Source organism: Nerophis lumbriciformis, linkage group LG22 (assembly GCF_033978685.3).
Source record: "Nerophis lumbriciformis linkage group LG22, RoL_Nlum_v2.1, whole genome shotgun sequence".
Lineage (NCBI taxonomy): Eukaryota > Metazoa > Chordata > Actinopteri > Syngnathiformes > Syngnathidae > Nerophis > Nerophis lumbriciformis.
The window spans coordinates 35,094,959-35,107,223 of NC_084569.2; the positions used below are offsets into that span (position 1 = coordinate 35,094,959).

Sequence of the window (12,265 nt, forward strand, 5' to 3'; positions counted from 1 at the left end):
AGTTTGGGAACAACAGCAACTCAACCACCAAGTGGTAGGCCATGTAAACTGACAGAGAGGGTCAGCGGACGCTGAAGCGGCGCATAGTGAAAAGACTTTCTGCACAGTCAGTTGCTCCAGAGCTCCAAACTTCATGTGACCTACCAATTAGCCCACGTACAGTACGCAGAGAGCTTCATGGAATGGGTTTCCATGGCCGAGCAGCCGCATCTAAGCCATACATCACCAAGTCCAATGCAAAGCGTGGGATGCAGTGGTGTAAAGCACGTCGCCACTGGACTCTAGAGCAGTGGAGACGCCTTCTCTGGACTGATGAATCACACTTTTCTATCTGGCAATCTGATGGACCAGTCTGGGTTTGGAGGTTGCCAGGAGAACGGTACATTTCAGACTGCATTGTGCTGAGTGTGAAATTTAGTGGAGGAGGAATTATGGTGTGGGGTTGTTTTTCAGGAGTTGGGCTTGGCCCCTTAGTTCCAGTGAAAGGAACTTTCAATGCTCCAGGATACCAAAACATTTTGGACAATTCCATGGGATGGCACTTCAAGTTCATATGTGAGTAAAGGCAGGTGGCCAAATACTTTTGGCAATATAATGTATATACATACTGTACATATATGCACATACTGTATATACACATTTATGCAAATAAACATATATATACATTTTGCACACACACACACACATATGTATATATACATTCATATATGTATAGTAGGGATGTCCGATAATGGCTTTTTGCCGATATCCCGATATTGTCCAACTCTTTAATTACCGATACCGATATCAACCGATACCGATATCAACCGATATATACAGTTGTGGAATTAACACATTATTATGCCTAATTTGGACAACCAGGTATGGTGAAGATAAGGTACTTTAAAAAATTTTTTTTTAAAAATAAATAAAAATAAGATAAATAAATTAAAAACATTTTCTTGAATAAAAAAGAAAGCAAAACAATATAAAAACAGTTACATTGAAACAAGTAATTAATGAAAATTAGTCAAATTAACTGTTAAAGATTAGTACTATTAGTGGACCAGCAGCACACACAATCATGTGTGCTTACGGACTGTATCCCTTGCAGACTGTATTGATATATATTGATATATAATGTAGGAACCAGAATATTAATAACAGAAAGAAACAACCCTTTTGTGTGAATGAGTGTGAATGGGGTAGGGAGGTTTTTTGGGTTGGTGCACTAATTGTAAGTGTATCTTGTGTTTTTTATGTTGATTTAATAAGAAATTAAAAAACAAAAACATTTTAAAAAACGATACCGATAATAAAAAAACTAGGGATGTCCGATAATGGCTTTTTTTGCCGATATCCGATATTGTCCAACTCTTTAATTACCGATTCCGATATCAACCGATACCGATATATGCAGTCGTGGAATTAACACATTATTATGCCTAATTTGGACAACCAGGTATGGTGACGATAAAGTCCTTTAAAAAAAAAAATACAATAAAATAAGATAAATAAATTAAAAACATTTTCTTGAATAAAAAAAAAAAAGCAAAACAATATAAAAACAGTTACATAGAAACTAGTAATTAATGAAAATGAGTAAAATTAACTGTAAAAGGTTAGTACTATTAGTGGACCAGCAGCACGCACAATCATGTGTGCTTACGGACTGTATCCCTTGCAGACTGTATTGATATATATTGATATATAATGTAGGAACCACAATATTAATAACAGAAAGAAACAACCCTTTTGTGTGAATGAGTGTAAATGGGGTAGGGAGGTTTTTTGGGTTGGTGCACTAATTGTAAGTGTATCTTGTGTTTTTTATGTTGATTTAATAATAAAAAATTAAAAAAACGATACCGATAATAAAAAAAACGATACCGATAATTTCCGATATTACATTTTAACGCATTTATCGGCCGATAATATCGGCAGGCCGATATTATCGGACATCTCTAATGTACAGCTGTAGAAATATGCTTTACGTGTGCGTTGGTCCTGTTTTCAGACACACTAATACAAAAAACAAACAAACACAATATTGGAGGTGAAGATGCGGGATGTGGGTGGTAAGCAATGTTCCTTCTAATTTTTCACGTTTATGTGCGGAAACGCAAAAACTCCCTTAGAATTCAGTGGAGCACATGTGAGCCTAGTCTATAAAATCCGCGACACCTCCCTGATACCGAAGTACATGTCAAACTACTTTCATAACGTAAATGACCATCATAACCACAACACCAGGGGGAGCTCCACTAACCACGTTAAACCCAGATTCCGATCTAACAAAGGTCTTAACTCATTCCCCTTCTATGCCACATCAATATGGAATGCACTCCCAACAGGGGTAAAAGAAAGTGCATCTCTATCCTCCTTCAAAACCGCACTAAAAGAACACCTCTAGGCAACTTCAACCCTAGACTAACACTCTCCCCCCTCTACATCCCACCTCCCCGGATTGTAAATAATCAAATGTAAATAATCAAATGTATATACTTGTTCTTATGCTTTCTGAACTCACTATGTTCTCTGCTCGCTGTACATATCCTACCAAGTCAGACCTACACTGTTTCAATGTCCATTTCTCTGATGATGCAATTGTTGATGACTGAAGTGCTGATATCAACCAAACCTAACCCCCCTGCCTTACCCCCCCCCCCGGATTGTAAATAATGTAAATAATTCAATGTATATACTCTGAAGATTAACTTGTGTGATGACTGTATTATGATGATAGTATATATTTGTACCATGAATTCATTAATGTGGACCCCGACTTAAACAAGTTGAAAAACGTATTCGGGTGTTACCATTTAGTGGTCAATTGTACGGAATATGTACTGTACTGTGCAATCTACTAATAAAAGTTTAAATCAATCAATCAAAGCAACATCAGACGTGCACCAGCAGCACACCGGTCCCAAATGTGACGTAAAGGGGAACATTATCACAATTTCAGAAGGGTTAAAACCATTAAAAATCAGTTCCCAGTGGCTTATTATACTTTTCGACGTTTTTTTCAAAATGTTACCCATTACGCAATATCCCTAAAAAAAAGCTTCAAAGTGCCTGATTTTAACCATCGTTATAAACACCCGTCCATTTTCCTGTGACGTCACATAGTGATGCCAACACAAACAAACATGGCGGAAAGAACAGCAAGCTATAGCGACATTAGCTCGGATTCAAACTCGGATTTCAGCGGCTTAAGCGATTCAACAGATTACGAATGTATTGAAATGGATGGTTGTAGTGTGGAGGCAGGTAGCGAAAACGAAATTGAAGAAGAAACTGAAGCTATTGAGCCATATCGGTTTGAACCGTATGCAAGCGAAACCGACGAAAACGACACGACAGCCAGCGACACGGGAGAAAGCGAGGACGAATTCGGCGATCGCCTTCTAACCAACGATTGGTATGTGTTTGTTTGGCATTAAAGGAACCTAACAACTATGAACTAGGTTTACAGCATATGAAATACATTTGGCAACAACATGCACTTTGAGAGTGCAGACAGCCCAATTTTCATCAATTAATATATTCTGTAGACATACCCTCACCCGCTCTCTTTTCCTGAAAGCTGATCTGTCCAGTTTTGGAGTTGATGTCAGCAGGCCAGGGAAGCTAGGGTCGATGTGAGCCAAGACATCCAGGGGGTTTAGCTCGCTCGTCTGCGGGAACAAACTGCCGCCATTGCTTGCCGTGCTACCGAGGTCCTTTGTCCCTGAATTGCTCACACACTCCGGCAGATTCAATGGGGATCTGGCGGCAGATTTCTTTGATTTTATCGTTGGAAATGCATCTGCTTTGAGTGTCGCAGGATATCCACACATTCTTGCCATCTCTGTCGTAGCATAGCTTTCGTCGGTAAAGTGTGCGGAACAAACGTCCAATTTCTTGCCACTTTCGCATCTTTGGGCCACTGGTGCAACTTGAATCCGTCCCTGTTCGTGTTGTTACACCCTCCGACAACACACCGACGAGGCATGATGTCTCCAAGGTACGGAAAACAGTCGAAAAAACGGAAAATAACAGAGCTGATTTGACTTGGTGTTTGAGAAAATGGCGGATTGCTTCCCGATGAGAGCGAATATTAGAAAAGCGTTTAATTCGCCAAAATTCACCCATTTAGAGTTCGGAAATCGGTTAAAAAAATATATGGTCTTTTTTCTGCAACATCAACATATATATTGACGCTTACATAGGTCTGGTGATAATGTTCCCCTTTAATAACAGGTTAAATGTTTTTTTTTTATAATAATAAAATGACAGAAGTAATTTTCACGAGATTATCTCCTAATATAAGTGATTTGGCTCAGTGGCCTTGTGGTTAGAGTGTCTGCCCTGAGACTGGAAGGTCGTGAGTTCAAACCCCGGCTGAGTCATACCAAAGACTATAAAAATGGGACCTATTGCCTCCCTGCTTGGCACTCTGCATCAAAGGTCGGAATTGGGGGTTAAATCAACAAAATGATTCCCGAGCGCGGCCACTGCTGCTACTCACTGCTCTCCTCACCTCCCGGGGTTGAACATGGGGATGGGTCAAATGCAGAGGATAAGTTCACCACACCTAGTGTGTGCGTGTGACTATCAGTGGTACTTTAACTTTAACTTTTTACAGTGAAAATAACAAATAAATCTTGTTTTCCATGAGCTGCGTAGTAGTATTGTATGTCTGGGTGGGGGTCCTACTTTGGAAATAATTTGTACCCCTTTCAGTGATCACTGTTGAATTGTTTAAACTGTTTTTAACTTTTTAACTGCCTTTTATCTAAGATAATTTGTATCTGCTCTTTTTATGTGCATATACTGTATATGCACGGCAAAGACTGAAATCTAAGTAAGATGAAATATCTCAAATAAGGGTGATATTTGCTTATTTTCTGTCTGATAAGATAATTTTTCTCACTAAGCAGATTTTATGTTAGTGTTTTACTTGTTTTAAGGGTTTTGATCCTAAATTATCTCAGTAAGATATTAGATTTGATGACCTGTATTGAGTAAAACATGCTTGAAACTAGAATATCAACTGTTGCAAAGCTGTGTCATCAACACTCACAGGTATAAATCTGCTTTTTTAAAGTAATAATTTCTTACTTCAAGCATGAAAAAAAAATCATGATGCCGAGCGCATATCATTATGTCAAAATAACGGCACTAGCATTTACTTAATTTAAGAATATTTTTCAACACATTGAGCAAAAATGTCTCTTTTTTTTCTACTAAGAAAAGTGCACTTGTTATTAGTGAGAATATACTTATTTTAAGGTATTTTTGGATTCATTGAAGTTAGCTAATTTTACTTGTTTTGGAAAGTCTTGACAAGCCGAATTTTCTTGTTCTATTGGCAGATCATTTTGCTTAGTTCAAATAAAATACCACACATTTTTGTTTGTTTTTTTCTTGTTTTTGAACACTGACTTTTTGCAGTGTGTATTTGCTTGTTGTGTGTTTACTTGTTTGTGGTGTACAGCCCTTTGTTTTTCAACTGTGGTTGTTTTTAAAGGGCTTCATAAATAAAGTTGGTATGGTTTCACATTTAGTTCCCCCTAAAAACATTCACATGTTGCACAATGAGATGTAAGCATGGGACAAAGTGTACATTCCTGTAACTTTCTGTCTGTAAAATGTATCTTTTTATGAGTATTCATTTAATCTAGTAACAGCATTTAATGATTAAGATTCCATAAATTAACATTCTTAATAAATGACAGTAGAAGAAGCACACATCTGATCAAGGAGTCGTCGTGTAACAACCTGCCATTTACACTTTGTGTGGTGTTGGAGTTGTCCGACTTTTTGTGTGGTCGTAAACACATCACTGGCTAAGTGCCATGAATGACAGATGAGCTTGGTTTGTGTGGAAGAAAATGATTATTTTTCCTAGATGTAAATCTTTCACTAATGTTTTTGGTTTGGTTACGGCAGACAAACAGTTTTGCTCATTAAAGTGACAGCTGGAATTACTGTCCTCTTTAACGTCTCTACAGACATTACAATAATTAAACATCGTTTGATATGCTGTGGCCGCTTACTGTCACCTGTGTCAGACAGAGCAAACAGTTTTGTGTTCATTTCGTTTAGAGTTCGGATTGGATTTCATTTTGCTCTACTTGAGAGGGAACGTCGGTTGTCAGGCCGTTTGGACGCACTGCAACAATTCTCTCAAACGTCTTAGGGGACAGCTTATAGTAGAGAAATGAACGTTCATGATCCACTATGGACTGGACTCTCACACTATTATGTTAGATCCACTATGGACTGGACTCTCACACTATTATGTTAGATCCACTATGGACTAGACTCTCACACTATTATGTTAGATCCACTATGGACTGGACTCTCACAATATTATGTTAGATCCACTATGGACTGGACTCTCACAATATTATGTTATATCCACTATGGACTGGACTCTCACACTATTATGTTAGATCCACTATGGACTGGACTCTCACACTATTATGTTAGATCCACTATGGACTGGACTCTCACACTATTATGTTAGCTCCACTATGGACTGGACTCTCACACTGTTATGTTAGATCCATTATGGACTGGACTCTCACACTATTATGTTAGATCCACTATGGACTGGCCTCTCACAATATTATGTTAGATCCCCTATGGACTGGACTCTCACACTATTATGTTAGATCCACTATGGACTGGACTGTCACACTATTATGTTAGATCCACTATGGACTGGACTCTCACACTATTATGTTAGAACCACTATGGACTGGACTCTCACTATTATGTTAGATCCACTATGGACTGGACTCTCACACTATTATGTTAGATCCACTATGGACTGGACTCTCACACTATTATGTTAGATCCACTATGGACTGGACTCTCACACTGTTGTGTTAGATCCACTATGGACTGGACTCTCACTATTATGTTAGATCCACTATGGACTGGACTCTCACTATTATGTTGGATACACTATGGACTGGACTCTCACTATCATGTTAGATCCACTATGAACTGGACTTTCACTATTATGTTAGATCCACTGTGGACTGGACTCCCACTATTATATTAGATCCACTGTGGACTGGACTCCCACTATTATGTTAGATCCACTATGGACTGGACTCTCACAATTATGTTAGATCCACTATGGGCTGGACTCTCACTATTATGTTAGATCCACTGTGGACTGGACTCCCACTATTATGTTAGATCCACTATGGACTGGACTCTCACACTATTATGTTAGATCCACTATGGACTGGACTCTCACACTATTATGTTAGATCCACTATGGACTGGACTCTCACAATATTATGTTAGATACACTATGGACTGGACTCTCACACTATTATGTTAGATCCACTCTGGACTGGACTCTCACACTATTATGTTAGATCCACTATGGACTGGCCTCTCACAATATTATGTTAGATCCCCTATGGACTGGACTCTCACACTATTATGTTAGATCCACTATGGACTGGACTCTCACACTATTATGTTAGATCCACTATGGACTGGACTCTCACACTATTATGTTAGATCCACTATGGACTGGACTCTCACAATATTATGTTAGATACACTATGGACTGGACTCTCACACTATTATGTTAGATCCACTCTGGACTGGACTCTCACACTATTATGTTAGATCCACTATGGACTGGCCTCTCACAATATTATGTTAGATCCCCTATGGACTGGACTCTCACACTATTATGTTAGATCCACTATGGACTGGACTCTCACAATATTATGTTAGATCCGCTATGGACTGGACTCTCACACTGTTATGTTAGATCCATTATGGACTGGACTCTCACACTGTTATGTTAGATCCACTATGAACTGGACTCTCACACTATTATGTTAGATCCACTATGGACTGGACTCTCACACTATTATGTTAGATCCACTATGGACTGGACTCTCACACTATTATGTTAGATCCACTATGGACTGGACTCTCACACTATTATGTTAGATCCACTATGGACTGGACTCTCACAATATTATGTTAGATACACTATGGACTGGACTCTCACACTATTATGTTAGATCCACTCTGGACTGGACTCTCACACTATTATGTTAGATCCACTATGGACTGGCCTCTCACAATATTATGTTAGATCCCCTATGGACTGGACTCTCACACTATTATGTTAGATCCACTATGGACTGGACTCTCACACTATTATGTTAGATCCACAATGGACTGGACTCTCACACTATTATGTTAGATCCACTATGGACTGGACTCTCACACTATTATGTTAGATCCACTATGGACTGGACTCTCACACTATTATGTTAGATCCACTATGGACTGGACTCTCACACTATTATGTTAGATCCACTATGGACTGGACTCTCACAATATTATGTTAGATACACTATGGACTGGACTCTCACACTATTATGTTAGATCCACTCTGGACTGGACTCTCACACTATTATGTTAGATCCACTATGGACTGGCCTCTCACAATATTATGTTAGATCCCCTATGGACTGGACTCTCACACTATTATGCTAGATCCACTATGGACTGGACTCTCACACTATTATGTTAGATCCACTATGGACTGGACTCTCACACTATTATGTTAGATCCACTATGGACTGGACTCTCACACTATTATGTTAGATCCACTATGGACTGGACTCTCACACTATTATGTTAGATCCACTATGGACTGGACTCTCACACTGTTATGTTAGATCCACTATGGACGGGACTCTCACTATTATGTTAGATCCACTATGGACTGGACTCTCACACTATTATGTTAGATCCACTATGGACTGGACTCTCACACTATTATGTTAGATCCACTATGGACTGGACTCTCACACTATTATGTTGGATCCACTATGGACTGGACTCTCACTATTATGTTAGATCCACTATGGACTGGACTCTCACACTATTATGTTAGATCCACTATGGACTGGACTCTCACACTATTATGTTAGATCCACTACGGACTGGACTCTCACACTGTTATGTTAGATCCACTATGGACTGGACTCTCACACTATTATGTTAGATCCACTATGGACTGGACTCTCACACTTTTTTTTTCAGATCTCTGAGAGCAGTCCATGGAAGATGGCAGCAAAAGTCTATTTTTTCTTGAGTGCATCATAATATTTAGCGTCTCACATCTCACTTTTAGCGTCCATAAATCACGTGCGTCATGGCCGACTAGATAATTGAATACTTGATGTTTGATGATGGCACCTCTGCTCCGGACAGGCTAACCTCCTCCAACCTCCGAGGACAAAGCTACGAACAATTGGAGACCGGGCTTTCTGCTTCGCCGCGACCAGTCTGTGGAACGCTCTCCCTGACCACCTGAGGGCACCACAGACTGTGGATGCTTTTAAAAAAAGGCTTAAAAACCCTTCTTTTTAAAAAAGCCTTTTTTTATTTTTAGATATATGCATACGAGTTCTAGCTATTTGGCTGTTCTAGTTTTTATTTTTATTTATTTTTTATTATCTTTTTATTTTTTTAATACACTGTAGCACTTTGAGGTTGTTTACTCAATGTAAAGTGCTTTTTAAAAATAAAATCTATTATTATTATTATTATTATGTTACCTATCGCCCCCCCCCACCTCCTTCTCCCCCCCTTTTAGATATATGCATACTAGTCCTAGCTATTTGGCTGTTTTTTTAAATTTGTATTTATTTTTTTATTATCTTTTTATTTTTTTAATACACTAGTACTTTGAGGTTGTTTACTCAATGTAAAGTGCTTTTTACAAATAAAATCTATTATTATTATTATGTTACCTATCCCCCCTCCCCCGGTACTGCATCAAAACCTGACATCAATGTGTAAAGGATATCACCACATGGGCTCAGGAACACTTCAGAAAACCACTGTCAGTGACTACAGTTCGTGGCTGCATCTGCAAGTGCAAGTTAAAACTCTACTATGCAAAGCGAAAGCCATTTATCAACAACACCCGGAAACGCTGCCAACTTCACCGGTTTTGGGTTTTGTAAATGTAAATATTTGCTGGCATCGTTTTCCATAAACCAATCCAGAAAGTGACAAAGCAAAGGTGGGATGACATCAGGTGAGCAATTAGTTAACTGACCTTCATGATCGTCGTCATCGTCGTCGTCGTCGTCATCATCATCGTCGTCGTCATCGTCGTCATCATCGTCGTCATCATCATCGTCGTCATCATCGTCGTCGTCATCATCATCGTCGTCGTCATCATCATCGTCGTCATCATCATCATCATCATCATCGTCATCATCGTCATCGTCGTCATCGTCGTCGTCGTCGTCGTCATCGTCGTCATCGTCATCATCATCGTCGTCGTCGTCATCATCGTCGTCATCATCGTCATCGTCATCATCGTCATCGTCATCATCGTCATCGTCATCATCGTCATCGTCATCATCATCGTCGTCATCATCGTCATCATCGTCGTCATCGTCATCATCATCGTCATCATCATCATCATCAGCCATCAGGCCTTGCTCAGACTGGAAAGGCAAATCCTGTGCCTTGGCGACAGGAGCCAACGGTGTGTGGAAGGAGCAGAGCAGCGCCATCAGCAGCGCAAGAATCAGACTTCTTAGGGACGCCATGTCCAAAAACCAGACTGGACCAGATAAGGAATAAACTTCAAGTCCACAACCTGTAGCTCAGGTCTGCAAACGCCGCACACACACTCTCCCAAATTCACGTACGCACACAGTTATCCAATTAGCAAGGTCCGGTAAATGGATAATATTCCAAGTAGAAGTCCTGGTACGTGTTCCGGGTTTTCTCCCCCGAAATGTCCTCAAAGCCCCGGATTCTAGTCTCAGTTTCCGGTCAGTACTTGTGAGAGGCGTCAGTAACTGGTCAATGTTGGAGACGCTGGCAGGAGGACGTTGAAAAAGAGTGAGACCAACCTCGGGGGTAAGTTGATAAGACAAGGTTGGGGGGTGGTTCAGACTGACTGACAGGGGCAAATGTTGGTGGGAAGGCTTGCATCCATAAGGTACTCAGGGTGTGGGCGGCCGATTAAAAGGAAGGAGGGGGAGAAGGAACAAGTGACGCCCGCTGGATTTCCATCATCAGCAAATATTGGACTTCAACTTCGCTCTGAATTGATGGTTTGGTCCATTTCACTTTATACAGTACAAAACGTTTTCTTTTTCACCAAGCAATCACACTCACAGTTCACAGCACAATTTAAAGTCTCTGATCCTAACATGCATGTTTTTGGGAAGCCGGTGAGATTTGAACCCTCAACCTCCTGCTTGAGGCCAGCGTACTAACCATTCATGTACCTTACGTATTCCCTGAGGTTGTAAACAACATATTAATATAACAATATCAAAAATCTAACACTGTATATGACAACAAAAACACAGATATATGTCAAAATAAATGGATTTTTTTTTTTTACTTAATCCCGCTACAATCAATCTGATACACACTGGAAACTACTGTAGTTATTGATAATATCATTAATTGGATTAGTTCCACCCCAAACTCCACTCAAAGGGTCTGTTACCTGTTCACCCAGTATTGACTACAACGGCATAGTCGCAAACACCCGCAAAGTATCCACGAGGGCATCCTCCTGGTGAATTCTGTCCACTAAACTTTACATACTGTAAACAATCTCTGCTATAAATACTAAAAGAGGAACAAAATATACGTACAGTATATACAAAAATATATAAATGTATTTGTATAATAGATATACTGTATGTATATATATATATATATATATATATACATATATATATATATATATATACACTGTATGTGTATATATGTATATACAAACGTATGTATGTATATATATATATATATATGTATATACTGTTTGTATATTCCATTACACTATGGAAAAGAGGTGGTAATCATAATGTTTATACTTCTTCTTATTACCCTTTTGAGATATATTTAATGTTCTTTTCTTTTTTTTGTGAAACAATAATAATATTGTTACATATATTACATATATATATATATATATATATATATATATATATATGTATGTGTGGGGAAAAAAATCACAAGACTATTTCATCTCTACAGGCCTGTTTCATGAGGGGGGTACCCTCAATCGTCAGGAGATTTTAATGGGAGCATTCGCATACCATGGTTTATATAGGGCACAGAGTGGGTGGGTACAGGCTGGCCTAGGGGCGTGGTGATTGGTTCATGTGTTACCTAGGAGGTGTTTCCGTCTATGGCGGCATGTTGTTACAATTTCGCTGCGCTTGTTGAGGGATGACAGGTCTGGACGGTAGATAATAAACAG

At 39.3% G+C, this 12,265-nt stretch overlaps 1 protein-coding gene across 1 annotated transcript in view; it reads right to left on the reverse strand.

Annotated features, from left to right (window-relative positions):
- LOC133615290 (uncharacterized) overlaps positions 1–11,666 on the reverse strand; it is a 44,147-nt gene extending 32,481 nt beyond the window's left edge. Inside the window, exon 1 of the mRNA XM_072915713.1 lies at positions 10,185–11,666. Coding sequence (XP_072771814.1) covers positions 10,185–10,589 — 405 coding nt within the window. The 5' untranslated portion in view covers positions 10,590–11,666. The remainder of the gene's footprint in view (positions 1–10,184) is intronic.
- Positions 11,667–12,265: the final 599 nt, after the last annotated feature.